The sequence below is a fragment of the Dermacentor silvarum genome, chromosome 4, assembly GCF_013339745.2.
Source record: "Dermacentor silvarum isolate Dsil-2018 chromosome 4, BIME_Dsil_1.4, whole genome shotgun sequence".
NCBI classification, from domain to species: Eukaryota; Metazoa; Arthropoda; class Arachnida; order Ixodida; family Ixodidae; genus Dermacentor; species Dermacentor silvarum.
The window spans coordinates 1662834-1678045 of NC_051157.2; the positions used below are offsets into that span (position 1 = coordinate 1662834).

At 49.2% G+C, this 15212-nt stretch overlaps 1 protein-coding gene across 2 annotated transcripts in view; it reads left to right on the forward strand.

The window, feature by feature from the left end:
• The window catches only part of LOC119449339 (la-related protein 1-like), a 147922-nt gene that overhangs the window by 54486 nt on the left and 78224 nt on the right, over nucleotides 1-15212 (forward strand). For both annotated transcript variants that reach the window (XM_049666734.1, XM_037712504.2), the window contains exon 7: nucleotides 223-401. In XM_049666734.1, coding sequence (XP_049522691.1) covers nucleotides 223-401 — 179 coding nt within the window. The remainder of the gene's footprint in view (nucleotides 1-222; nucleotides 402-15212) is intronic.

The following is a 15212-nucleotide window of genomic DNA, read 5'->3' on the forward strand; positions in this document are numbered from 1 at the left end:
TGAAGGGTCCTGTCGGTGAAATCCTTGCACCGAAGCCACACGTGCATGCAAGGCAAAGCACTGGACAGTGCAGCAGTCGCGGGAAGGATGGGCAGCGATGCCTTGGGTGGCATGTTTCCTCTGACAAAGTGCAGATCACACCTTGATGCAGCATAATGCCTTTCACTTTGTGTTGCAGATAAGTTGATTATGCGGGGCATACTAAGTGTAGCTGTCTTGCAGCTCCAGAGGAGGGCTTTGCATCTGCGGCCCCGATTGCCTCATCATTCCTGGGCACATACTACTTCAACCAGGGCTACATACGTGTGGACGAGGCAACGCTGCGCGAGTATGTACGCAAGCAGGTCGAGTACTATTTCTCCGAGGAGAATCTTCAGCGGGACTTCTTTCTGCGCCGAAAGGTGAGCCAAACCTTTTTATAATCAATTCCTATATGCATTTAAATTGATATGATGAACCTTCCTGTAGTTCATATCTCGTAATGAAGATTTGCAGCTCAATTAAAGGTGGGCAGATACAGTATAACTTTGTTGATATGTCCCCATTTCGTATGTTTCCCGACGCCAATATTCGCGTCCGAAAACACAAAAAATGACCCAATACTCGGGATAGGTGAATAGTAAATTTTAGGTTCGAATCAAATTTGAACCAAGTACGTAGTAATTTGGTAGAATAATTTTGAATCAAATAGTTCGAGTAGTAATATATTTTGTGCCACAGATTTTGGTGAAGAAAAATGCGGCAGCATTTGCTCTAATTAGGATAATACACAAATACAAATTTTTCGGCTCCTGTGGTCTTTGCATAAAACCTTAACACAAGAGCCAGAAGTTGAAAATGTGTTTAAAGAACGGGGGGGCACTTGCAGTGGCAAGTTTATTTTCAGTGCTGTTATGCAGATATTTTTACGCAAAAACACAAGTTTATAATTTCTTTACGATGCCAGCAGTATGGTCAGCAGTAAAGAAAATTTTTTACAGACTGTTGCTCGGAGTTGCAGTTCAGCGTGCTTGAATTTTATGATTGTCAAGCCTGTGATTCCGCAAAATGCAGATGTCACGTGGGACTTTGACTGCGAACACTGCTCGGCGCCGGCAGTTTAGGCTCGGTGCTTTCTACCTAAATGCAAACTTAACTCATACTGTCTTTACGCGCACAGATGAACTTTAGGGGAGATGCACCTCGTAAAAAAAAGTTGAGGGCAGTTTACACCAATTAGCACACTAAATGGTGCGAAGACTGGGCAAATAGCGAAGCTGGTAGCCCTTCCCTAGCTTTAACTTTGCTTTCTTTTGCTTAGCTTGGTTTGGCTTGGCTGGTTCTTATCTAAACTTAGTCTTCTTCGCGCAGTCTCCTAAAATCTACTTTATAGTCCGACGTAGCGTTGACGCATGTGCGCGCGCTCGCCACGGCGGCCAACGTATCTGCCGTTCGTCGGCGTGCCCCGGCTGCAGCCGGCGTCGAGATGCGACATGCTGCATTTCGCGCCGGCCTCGTCATTCAGAATGGACCGCATCTGCATCTAGTCGAGCAAGAGAGAGTGTTGCCAACACAGTGTGCCGTGTTATCCCTAGATTGAGACCCAAAAAATCCCTTGATTGCGAAAAATATCCCTAAAGTTGTTATTGCCAAATTGTTATGCGTATGTTATGCTAGCAGAGCTTTGTGTGAGCTTCTGTTCACATCTTTATATGTCTTGTTGAATGATAAAGTAAGTTGGTTTCTTTTTACTCGGCTCACCCTTTTACTTGGCCGCCCGTTCCACAAGTTGCTAGTATATATTTTGGTAATGCCTCTATTGTACACAGAGCTATTGGAGCGGAATCATCAACGTATGAGGTGCTGTGAAAGTAAACATATGGTAAACTGCTAAGCATGCGTTCTCGAGCGCGCAAAAGATGAAACTGGGAAAGCTTTCGAAGTTTCACTTTGACACGTGCTACGTCGCAGCTGTAATACCTAGCCACGATAATTCTTCACCCTCTTTCGTGAAGAGGAGCAAACAAGGGTTTCCAAAATGAAGCATAGGCGGCATTTTTGGTCAAAAGGAAATGCTATGTTATTAGGGCCACCTAAATTACAGGGCCGCTGGAAGACTTGCCCCACACGGCCGTCAAGAGAACAGCGACACCTGCTCCTGTTAGGATGCCTGAACTGAAAGAAGTCGCAACTGACTACAGCGTCGGTAGTTCTAGCGACCGCTACTCCGGGTTAAACTGACCAGAAGACCCCTAGATCTAGGGATAAATCCCTAGAGTTGGCATCACTCGCTGGTGGATACTGGTGGCGGCACATGCAGCGAGTTCGCAGTTTCGCATCATCCTGAAACTCGTTTCGTATAAAATGCACATGCGTCTAGGTGGCGCAGCGCGGCGGGCACCTTAGACTATAGAGGGGTCTGTTTTCGTGCCACCGTAACGTGACGAACCTGGCGTTGCCAACCTCCACCGACACTGACTGACGCGCACGCTGTGTTGGACTATAAAGTGGCCTTAACCCTCTCTCGGGTAGCGGCACGGCGCTTTTCGCGCCTTGCTTCCTCTTCCACGGGAGTGATCTTCGTCGGCCGTCCCATAATCACGGCGATGTTCTTGGGGTGGTGGTGCGAGGCGTACTGTCGCCTCGCTGCGGTGACACAGAGCTTTTATCCTGTGCAGTGACGTCATATCTGCAGCTGTGGCGCGGCTGTTGCAACGTGCACATGTAGCGAGGGTGGTGCGGCCGCTGGGAGGCTCCGTAATGTTTGACTGTGGCGAGGGTAACCTGGGAGAGGGTGGTAACCTCTCCGAGCGATGACGTCGCTAGGCGAGGTTTTCTAGCATCCAACTGACGGCAAATGCCCAGGTTAAACAGCTTCGCTGTTAATACTTTTTCTGGAAACCTCTGTTTTGGTTTTTTAAGTACTTGTAAAATTAAACTTGGTCATTAAAATTTTATTTCCCCCAAAGTCAAGGCTGAATTCGAATGAGAAATTCATGACAAATTATTTTGAAAGTGCAGATATACATGCGTCATGGTAGCCTTCACGGCTGAACCCGCTCCGCAGGAAAGATGTTATTCTAGCAGTCATGACGTTGTGAGTAAAGCAGACTTAGATCCATTTGCTGTGGTAGTCTACAAGCGTAATTTTAAAATGATATTCGGGCGACGTGTTCGCAAATGTACCTGCCGCATCTATGCCCAACTTTTTCCATGGTGCCGCCAGAAATTCCACTGTTTGTAAGCGTGGCACAACTGGCTTTGCCTTCTTGTCTACGGACTGACAGACACCTCACAACTTAACCATTTCTTCCACTTGCCTAGTCAGTCCTGCCAACCGTATTAATCGCGAAGCCTTTGCTTTGTCCTACGGGTTCCTGGATTCGACTCGTGTGCCGCCTTCATGAGATGGTACTGCATGGATAATTGAACCTCAAACTGGTCACCCCGAAGAAGTAGACCCTCCATGACGGACAATTCGTCTCGGATACGGTGGAAAGGAACATGCTTCGGAAAGCAGGGATTTACTTGGTGGCCATGCTGACGTCATCCAGCCGACGATCTTCTGTAGCACAGGATCCTGCACCGTCTCAGTGACAAATTCTTGATGGGTCATGTATGGCGAAATGAGACATACTGTTTCTTCCGCCACTTCACGTTCTGTTTCTTGAACCTGTCCTTGCTGCGGCATTCTCGAAAGAGCATCTTCCGTCGCATTCTTTTAGCCTTTGAATTCAATCTGGTAAGCTAGCAGCCATGCATGCCACGTAGCGATCCTGAGTCGACCGGCTCCTTTAGCACTCAAACCAATGCCTGTTAGTCCGTGTGCAGAATGAACCCCCCACAAGTACACCCTCCAATGCCCATGTGCGTGCTAGGGCTTCTAATTTGCCTATTAAGTACTTCTTTTCTTGGTCTCTCAGCCGTCTAGAAGCAAAAGCGATGGTGACCAATTTTTTGCTTTGACACCGCTGAAGTACTGCGCCTAAGCCTACAGTGAACGCCTGAGTGGTCACAATTGTTTCTAGAGCCGGGTCAAACAACTGCAAGCATTTGCTTGTCAATGGTCATTTCATTTCCTCAAAAGAAGCTTGCCTTCTTATGTCCCAGATGAACGGCGTATCCTTCCGTTGTAGTTCTCAGAGCAGATCGACAACTTTGTCGTAACGTGGAATGAATTTTGCATAGTAACCGGCCATGCCTAAAAAATGAGCGAAGTGCGTCTCTACCGGCTGGCGCATTCTGTGTGGCAGCCACATTTTTTTGCAGTGGGCGTACCTGTTTATCGCTCACTACGTGTCCCAATAACGGCAGTGCAGTCCTGAAAATGCATTTGTCATTTAGCTTCAACCCGCTCTTATCAGTGCACTGCAAAACTTGCTGCAGATTTGCGTCATGTTCTTTGAGCATGCTTCTGAACACAATAATATTGTCGATATAGCAAAGTGTTTTCTTGCAGTCTTGCAGAATTTCAACCATCATTTTTTGGAATACGGATGGAGCAGATGCAAGACCAAAACATACTCGCTTGGACCTGTACAGACCTTCTTCTGTTATAAAGGATGTCAAATCCCTGCTTTCTGGTGCGAGAGCAACTTGTTGGTATGCGGCAGCCAAATCAAGTTTGGAGAAGTACAGTCAAACCCTGTTAATACGTGGTTGGCCGGGAATGACGATGAGGTACGCGCTAAACAATGTACGAATTAACCGCGAATGCCAGTTTAGCGCCTACTTACCAGCCAGAAAAGAACTACGACACGATGCTCTCAAGCACACACACACTCAGACAGGCTTTATTTGCGGGTAGGCAGCAAAAAAACCTGTGATCTTCACTTGCCGTTGTGGTGGCCTTGCCGCGACGCCGGCATCTTCGAACTCGGTGAGGCCGCGAGCCAGTTTGTTCATGAGGCCCCACTTCTCTGCGAAAGCTTGCATGATGCTCAAAGCATGCGCCGCGTCAGATAATGAAGGGCCGTCGTCCACTTCCACATCGTCATTGTCATCACTTTCGCTTGAAGCCGGGCAAGGTGCGGCGGTGGCAACAATGTCGCTATCAGAGAACTCCGGGGATGTAACAACAGTGACGTCTCGGAAAATGTCAAAATTCACTTGCTCCGCAGCATCGCTTGCCACTCTGATAACTCCGCAATCAGTCTCTCGCAGTCTTCAGTATCCTCATTGACCTCTTCGTCGCTGCCTTCATGCACAATGAATTTGGCTCGCACGAAACAGTTCTGCACTGGCAGCACCTGCATCAGGAGTGTTCAAACAGGTGTATGGCACCCAGAAGGTCTATTGAGTAGGTCTTATCGCTATCCATGGTGAGCAACATTCTACTCAATAGATTCTTCTGGTATATCTGCTTTACAGAGCGGATGATTCTCTGATCGAGGGGCTGGGCGAGTGCTGTCCTGTTGAGTGGCAAGAACAGCAGCTTGATGCTTGCCAAGTTATCTAAATCGACGTGCACCGACGCGTTGTCGAGCACGATAAATATGTTCCCTTACATGAGCCAGCTGGACCGGCAAAATGCCGGTCCAGCTTGTGGGTTCTTGGTGTCTCACAGGAGACCAACCACCGCGGGTTCGAGCTTAGCGAGCCACAGGGCCGCGTCAGCCGTCGCCTCCAGCATCGCTCGCGCGCGAGCTCAGAGGCCGCAAGGGGCTACCGAGCGACGCACGCAAAAACACAGTAAAGCCCTGAGTTGACGGAAACCGTTTACTGAAACCGTCGGCACCAGCACTGCACAAACGCCCTCGCGGCGGGGAGCCAAAGGGGTCCCGCACCAGGGCGAAAATACAATAGCAGGCGCCTATGGCACGTCGCGGCGAGAGCACAGGCTCAAGCTGGGACACGCCGCTAGGAAAAGTCCCGGCGGCTATGCTACTTGCTCTGGCGATAACCAATGGGTCAACTCGCGAGAGCACGGGCAATATCCTTCGGCGTAGGCTTTCGGCAAGTGTGGCTCGGCGGGGTACGACCTCGCGCGAGCACTAATGGAACCGCTCGTCGGCTTAGCGTCGGGAAAGGATCAGCACAAAGTACGCGCTCCCCGCACGGGCAAAGGCACCGTGCGCGAGCTCCAGTCCTAGTCACAAAGGTGTCGGTGGACGAGAGGAAAGCATGAACGTACCGTGCGCTGGTCCCGGAGAGAAGTCCCGAGCACGGTCCGCCGCTAGCGGCCAACAACCGGCCGCGTAGTGACGTCAGCCCCCCGCCCTCACCGCCAACCGCCGCGTGCGCAGCGCCACCGCGGGAACCGGTTAGGCGGCGCGGGTGGGGAAGGAGGCCAGCGGGGAACGATGGCGAGGGATGGCAGAGCAGTGAAGCCCGCGCAATCATGCCGGCGCAACCCTAAATCCCCAAAAGCTGGCTCATGTACTCTTCAAAAAGTTGAGCGGTCATCCACGCCTTTTTGTTGTTTTTACACCGAATAGCAGACAGGCGCCTTTGAAGCACCACGGATCTCCATACATGCCGATCACCATGAGTGGCAGCTTCTCACTACTGGTCGTGTTCACGCCGAAGGCGACCGCTATTAGATTTTTTGCGTGTCCGCCGGTGCATTTGTCATTTTTAAATGCCAGTGTCCTGTTATGAAGCAGGTAATAGAAAAGTGCCAATTCATCAAAATTAAAGATGTCGGTGGCAGCGTTGGTTGCCAAAGCTTCCTGCAAACGGTCATTCTGCCACTCATCTGCGCCGTATCTGTCTGCGGCGGCAGCCTTACCGCATACAGTTCTTTTGACTCTGCTGTAGCGGGCTTTGAATTGCGACAGCCAGCCATTGCTACAGGCAAAACCACTGCAGTTAAAGGAGGCGTCACTCTCAATTTTCGATCATAATGAATATGTTGGCAAAATTTTAGCACACTTGAGCCTGCACATAATTTGTAATTGAATTTTTTATATTACAATCAAACCTTGATATAATGAACCTCGATTTAACAAAATTCGCGGTGTAACAATCTATTTTTATTTCCCCAGCTTTGTTCTGATGAATTAACGAAACCTCGATATAACGAAATTCTCCATAGAATGAAGTTTTTCGCTGCAAGTACATTTTCGTTATATCGGGGTTTGACTGTACATTCTAACGGCATAACAGTCGAGCAACACTGCCACGCTCCCGAGCCGTGTCATAAGAAGCTGCATGGTTGCCAAGCAATCATGTATATTCCGGCGAAGAATCCTTGTTTCAGCCGTGCGCGCACGCAGGAAACTTCTGCTTTGTTCAGCTTGCCATTGGGATTGTTCAACTTGCTGCGGCTGAAACAATGCCACCGCGGCGCCTATGTAGCGCAGTGGGGTGCCATAGCGAACGGAGCAAGGAGTGCTCCGTATCATTCTTCAGTGCTGGTTCCCCAAGAAGCCCATCAAGCATAAGGCTTGGGAGATGAATGTGGGCAGGAGGGACTGGCGCCCACCTGACGCTATTGTTTTGTTCTCGGAAAGCTTCACACCAGACAGCTACGGCAATTTGCGCCTTCTCGCTGAGTTTGGGATACCCGTGAAGAAGCTGAGGCTGCAGCCAGACACGACGCCGACCGTGTTCGGGCACCGACCCATCCGACAGGCAGTGCTCCGTCGAAATGTCAGCCTTGCTTTTTTCTTTCTTTTTTTTTTTACCACTATTGGGTGCAAAAAGAAAGTTCAAGTAAAGGTTCAGCCAAAGCGCACATCGCGCAACATCCTTGCACCGTGGACACATGTGCGCGGGCATTTGTTTACATATGCCCCACCCATCAACAAGTTTTGTTGAGTACGGATCCAAGAGACATGAATGCCAGCAAACAATCTACACGCATAACAATTTGCATTGTGCGAAGTAGCGCCAGACTTGGTCTCTCATGAACGGTTGGCTACGCAGCGCTGCACGCGTGAAATATGATAAAATAAAGCTATAGCACAGAACACGTATCACTGTAGTACTCAACAGGCTTCAGCAGCATTTCTCGCAGCACCAATGTCGCCATCTATGTTGACCACGTTAACTACGCTGTCTTCGTCCATGGCCTCCAAGATTTGCGGCTGACGAGCACAAATCGGGGAGGCCATGTTTCGTCACTTGAGCTGGCGATGGGACTGAATTCAAAATGCACAGAGTACACGACGCCATCGCTGCTTCTGCTTCTCAAAGATTCGTCGCTTGCTTCTTCACGTGGAGTTGGCGGTGTCGAAAACATGGCACGCGATATCTGGAGCAAATGCGGCAACAAATGGCAGCTATGCTCCGACCTCACGTGGTGCGGTGGCTGATTTTGTAGCAGACAATGGCGTGGTTTCATGCAGAACATTACGTCACACATGGCATGGCAATATGGCGGTCGGCGCCAGAGCCGGCAAGTTCTAGCTCATATTTTGGACATAAATGTGCTTTTACTGCCCAGTTTTTACACGTGTATAGCCTTAAAGACCCTCTACTATAATTTCTCGCAGAAAACCTCACATTGTTGGGTGACCTTGTCATGCCCCTTTAACTGCCACTACCGAGATAACTCGTGAAACCACCCACGCGCACCCCCTGCTACTCTCGAGTATACTCGTGTTGCTTTTTAATCTCACTCCCTGCCACTCCCGAGACAACTCGTGGAAAAAAAAAAAAAATGCGTTCATAGTCTCACTATCTATGGAGAGGTCACCTAAACTCATAGAACTTGTGAATTAAATTTTAGACAACAGATGGAGCGCACATGTTTAGACCCGTGCCTCTTCGTCTCAGCAGAGCACAACAGCCATGGCGAGTCAGCGCGCCACTTGCGTCCGCACTTTGACGGACGAATAAATTCAAGAACTGCTGATAAATATTTTTACATGTCCTGTGGAGTATCATGGTGCATTACTAGCATGAAATTTCCACTGAACCAACATGAAAAAAATACTTGGCCAGGGGGTGAGGAGCAGTCAGAAAAAAACCAGGCAGTGAAAGGGTTAAGCTGAGCCCCGAAAGTTTGCACTTTCTCGGCCAGAAGGGGAGCACTAATTGGCAAGTTCAAGCTCCACACCTTCTTCAAGCAAAGCATCAGCGCTTTCTCCACTTCGGGAAAAGCCGAGTCCCTGATACGGCACCTCTTCATGTTGTTAACTGTGCCACTCCTCCACTTTTCGCGAACGTTACAAACACCGCGCACAATTGTCAACGGCAAGTCCATGTCACGGGCGATCGCAGATTTCTTGGTACCATTCTCAATGCTGAGAATAATTTCTAGTTTTTCTGTCACGCTCAAAACATGATACAGTTAAACATCGATATAACAAACTTCAATGTAACACAATTCTCGATATAACGAGATATGTAACTTTTCATAACCTCTTGCCCATAGAACACCATGTATTTAGAACCTCAATATAACCAAGTGTGTGTATATGCGATTTCAATATAACGAAATTTCACTGCCGCCGCAAAGGAATACCGAGACAATAAATGGAAACTTCCACGGACGCAGATGGTCAAATGATTGATTTACAAGCGGCTGCTTGTAAAAAGTCTTATTGTAAGTCTTGTAAAAAGTCACCTCTCAAAGTCTTATTGAGCCATTCTTTTTCTGCACAACGACTATTGAGGAAACCCTTCGAGAATTCTCGATTTTGTCAATGATGCCCTCTTTCTCAAGCTAATTCAATTCTTCAGTAACCTTGTCCCTCACCGAGAATGGTAACCGGCGCAGCTTAGCAATGACAGGGCTGGCATCCTCACGAATTCTTACTTTATGCATGAAAAAAAAAAAAAAAAGCACACCCAAGCTTACCGTCAAATAAGTCTGAAAACTTGGCGGTTACATTAGCCGAGAGTCCATCAGGCCCTTGACAAGTGTGAAGGCAATGTAGAGACCCACCATCAATTTGCAGTTGTAAAGCCACCACGGCATCTAGGCCCAGGATGTCTGTCCCTTCTGGAACTACATAGAATAGCAGTAAATCCTCACGGCTATTGAATGCAAGCGGAGCAAGGAAGAAACCCTGGACAGGTATGCGGTGGCGCGATAAGTTGAATAGTGCTGCGGTCGAGGATTGCAGAGAAACAGAAGATCGGAGCTTTTCATAGCTGGCAGAAGACAGTATGGACACTGCAGAGCCGGTGTCCACTAACACGGATATTGTAACGCCATGTACCTGTACGTCAATGTGCAAGCCTGTTGCACCCTTGTGGCCCAAGTGCAATACGGTCAAGACCTCCAGTGCATCTTTGAACACAACTTCTCAGATAGCAAGGGTTCTCTTTGCTTGCTCACTACGCTTGTTCAAAGTGGCCCATCTTTCCACACTTTCTGCACGTCTTATTTCTCGCCCTGCAGGCGGTGGAGCTTGCAATCTGACGATGGGTACCACAGCGGAAGCACGACTGGAGTGGAAGTGGTGGCTGAAAGGCCCCTGTGGCTTGTGTACGAGTTCTGTCAATGCTGCAGACGTCGGCTGGCAACAATAGCTCCCTGCAGTATTGCGCCATTGCGTCAAAGCTTCTGCCGATGGTTACGGTGCGGTCCAGGGTCAATGTGGAACCCTCCAGTAACAATCGCTCTAGTAGTGAACGCTGGTTTGTTTTTGCCGCCAATTGGTCCTGGATGAAATTGTCTGCCTGAGACCCAAAATCGCATGAAGCTGCTAGCTCAAATAGGGCTGTAATGAAAGCGTCCACCAAAACAGTGCCTCTCCACTACAATGTTTGTGACGGTGGCGAAGTAAGCGTTGCCAGCGCAATTGCATATTCATCAGTCTCACTTGTACTATCCTTCCCTGCAGCTGATACCTCCGGTTTATCCAACACATCTGGGCTCTGCTTGGCCGACAATGCATAAAAAATCCGACAATGTAGGTGGAGAGCCTTGCGGTGGACAGTCGAGTGGGCGTCGCTGCCCGATGCCACAAGATAATTCTGGAACATCCAACGCCATTGGCTCCAAGGGTTTCCATGGTGCTGACAGGAATTCTGGTGGCTGTAGCAGGCTCATCTTAGAAATGCGCTGCTGGCTGCTTTGTTATCCTCGTCGCCATCTGTTGTGTTCGCACATGCACCTACGTGTGTGCTTGAGCCGAAGGATCTGCTTCGATCTAAGGCAACAAATGAATCCCTTTATTTCATAACACTGAAGTATATATACAGGTGAGAAGATTACTTTTGGCGCCATCCAAAAACAAATGTTAAACTTAACACTCGCCTTTCGTGCATTCCCTGCGATGAAGTATACGTGCAGTTTCGGCAATGGTAGCAAGATGCTAGGAACTCATTTAGTCATACCTTTCAGCGAATAGATTCATCATCACCAGCCTATATTTATGTCCACTGCAGGACGAAGGCCTCTGCCTGCGATCTCCAATTACCCCTGTCTTACGTTCGCTGATTCCAGTTTGCGCCTGCAAATTTCCTAACTTCATCACCCCACCTAGTTTTCTGCCGTCCTCGACTGCGCTTTCCTTCTCTTGGTATCCGTTCTGTAACTCTAATGGTCCACCGGTTATCCATCCTACGCATTGCATGGCCTGCCCAGCTCCATTTTTTCCACTTAATGTCAACTAGAATATCGGTTATCCCCGTTTGCTCTCTGATCCACACCGCTCTGTTCTTGTCTCTTAACGTTAAGCCTAACATTTTTCGTTCCATCGCTCTTTATACGGTCCTTAACTTGTTCTCGAGCTTCTTTGTTAACCTCCAAGTTTCTGCCCCATATGTTAGCACCGGTAGAATGCAATGATAGTACACTTTTCTTTTCAACGACAGTGGTAAGCTCCCAGTTATTATTTGGCAATGCCTACCCTATGCACTCCAACCCAATTTTATTCTTCTGTAAATTTCCTTCTCATTATCAGGGTCCCCTGTGAGTACTCCTAGACCTAAACATACAGTTAAACCTGCTTATAACAAACCTCCATATAACGAATTCCTGGATATGACAAAGTTTTTCTATTCCCCGCCGTTACTCCATAGAAGCACATGTATTTGAGACCTCTACGTAACGAAGTGGCAGCGAGAGACCCCCTCTATATAACGAATTTCCCCCTCCGACAACCTAGAAATTCCGGCCCAAATTTTGTCATTTTTGCGCGAGCAGCAACCGGAAGCACCTTCTCCACCGCGACGGAATGCGAAGCGAGCGCACGTGTGCGTGCGTGCGTGTGCGAGGCGGGCCTGCATCCCTCGACCCAGAGATCTTGCCACCGCGGGTGTGACCTTTCCCCTCCCTTCATTCAAACCTGATCCTGCCGCTTGCTGCAGCTGGTCTAGCCCGCCAAGCCGGCACTCTCTCCTTTTCCAGTTGATGTTGCCGACGCGCTGGTACACGCTGTGACACATCACACTAGATGAGCGCGGACACGCACTCTCAAACGCTGGCGGCGTGTGGAAGCGCCGCTGGAGAAGCGAGCGAAGTGACCTTCGTGCTGTTGTCTATCGCTTCAACGCAAACTGAGCGCCGAGAACACACGGCCCGCACAAAGCTACGAGCCGCCGACGCATATACACTGCTAGACTGCCCCAACGCAGATCGCTTTCAAGATACGGCCCGCGCGACCGCGCGCCGCCGCGCAGTACGCAGTTGATGCCAGAGTACAGTACAACACCGCCCCGCTATCCCTCCCCCCTCGCTCCCTCACCGGTGCCTCGAGCGCAACGGAAGAAGGCGCGCTTCCTCTCTGCTTTTCTTCCGCGCGCGAGATTTAGGGTACGGCCACGCTAGCGGCAAAAACACGCGGCAAAATCGCGTGGCAACGCGTTATGCCGCGCGCGGCAAAAGCGGCAGGAATCGGGGGTTTTGCGGCATGCCACGCGAAATGGGTTCGAGACCCATTTCTGCAGCAAATGCCGCGTGCCGCGAGATGAAGAACCAATCAAGGAGCGACGAGGGTGACGTCACGGAGCCATCACAACCGGACCGCCGCCGGTCCGCACCAGGTATGGCCGGGTTTTCAATCGACGATCGTCGGCTCTCGCATGAAACAACGAGCGCACGCGGTGTTGCTCGCTCGTTCGGAGAGCGCGGGAGATCTTATTGCGCTGCCGCGCAGCGAGACTTGCCACGGTGGCCTCGCGGCAAGGCGCTGATGCGCGATCATTTGCAACCCGCGACATGACGCGCGCGTTTTTTGCCGCTACCGTCGCGGTCGTCGGCTCCTCTCGCACGTTTTCACTCGCACATACAGCATACGGCGCGGCGACTGCGTTATCGCCCTTGGACTTTATACCGAATATCTATGAGCCAAAACCAATTTTAGGGCCACAACGCATCATAGACACCATCTTTATAGCAAACACGGATCTCAAGGGCCATACTTTTGCTGGCAGAAACCGAAAATACGTTATAGTTGTCGCTCCCGGCATTTTGGGCGGCCAATGCCATCGTCAAGCCACCAAGCCAAGCGACATGAAAAGTCAAAATTTCCGCTCGAACCGGCGCGGGGTGGCAGTTCGCAACGTATGATGCGGGAACGGTCCCACAGTTGCGACGCAACAGCGGGGTTACCAATGCATTGGGTTCTATGGGAGCTGTGCCGGGACCGGCCGAAAACGACGTAACAGCCGGCAAAACGCAGCCCCCGGGAACATAACAGCGGGGCTCTACTGTAACACTATACGACGCTACGACGCCATCGTGACGCTCGCTCTTCGTTTCCAATGCCTCGCGCTTATGCGAAACGACACGCGTCTACACATCCAGTACCTGGTGTGACATTCCAAGAATGAGTGCTTCGACGAAAACGGAAAACGGGTGCAAGTTACAATTGAGGGCGCGTTAGAATCGAGTAAATACGGTAAGCGTGTTTTTTTTTTTTCGAATTTTCGTGCCGAACCTGCATATAACGAAATCCTCTTTATAACGAATTTTTTCGGGAATTTGTCAATTTCGTTATATCCAGGTTTAACTGTACTCTTTTACAGACTCTAGAGGCTGACTGGCGATCCTGAATTCTTGTTCCCGTGCCAGGCTATTGAACATTATCTTTGTCTTTTGCGTATTAATCTTAAACCCCACTCTTACACTTTCTCGGTTAAGGTCCTCAATCATTTGTTGTAATTCGTCCTCATTTGCTGAATAAGAGAATGTCACCTGCAAACCGAAGGTTGATGAGATATTCGCCGTTGATCCTCACTCCTAAGCCTTCCCAGTCTAAGAGCTTGAATTCTAAGCATGCAGTGAATAGCATTGGAGTGATTGTAGTAGATTATAGTACTCAAACTAAATTTTTTATTTTTTTTTCTGCCCACAGTGCAGGCAGTACCACTAAGATATGCAGTGGAGTTGACTTATAATGATATACCAAAAAAAAAAAAACGACAAATCCGATCGTTTTAACCGATCATCACTATATCTGGACTTCCATGAAAGAGTACTCCCGAACATACATTTGTAGCTCCAAACCCAAATTTGTCACTCGCGCTAAAGAACATATGTAAAAAGTACGCAGTGAAAAATGAAATAATGTTTGTACCTGTAAACAGTGTGTCCAAGCATTAGGCCCGCTCATGTAGTCAGAAATCTGCACTTGTTCTCGTGGCAGTTTCAGGTTTAAAAGCGTGGTGTGCACTGCATCCAGCTGCTGCACGAGCACTGGCTGCAATCCTTTAGCATGCATGAAATCAGTGAGCAACGTATCAGGATTGACGACAGCGCACTTTGCTTGAACATTGGATTCAAAGACGGGCCATTGTCAATTTCGTCATCACATTCGCTGCTGTCGTCGCCTCCATGGCTCAACGCCACCATCAGAGATCTCTTTGCGGAACGAGGCAGCACTGTCTGCACTCAGAAACTCCTCCATCGAAGCCGTCATGATCTCAGCACTATTGAGTTTTGCACAATTTGCAGCTTCGTCTCAGGCGACACAACTTTGTGCTTTGTAGTGCCTTCTTCTAAAACTGTGCTCTCTGCCACTTCGGGGCTGCATCCGTGACATATTTTTGTGCTCGCTGAGAGAGATTGTAGAAGGGCGGGCAGCCACCGTACTGCTTCGTTTCTCACTTTTGGCTTTTTTTTTTTTTTTTCCTCTTTTTCTGGACACATATAGAACATGATCGTAGGCGACGTGGACACAAAGCGGCTGGCGCCATCTTGTAGCACGCTGCACCAACTCACGGTGATCTCCATGGCTTTTGCAGTCGGGGCTGGGCGGAATGTGCTGCACGGTAATGGCAGCAGATACAAACTCACGTAGGCAATCTTTTCACCACGTCTCGGCATCATTCTTTTAAAGGGCCCCTAATCTACCTCCGATATTTTTAAACATTTAAAGTAAACACGCGCA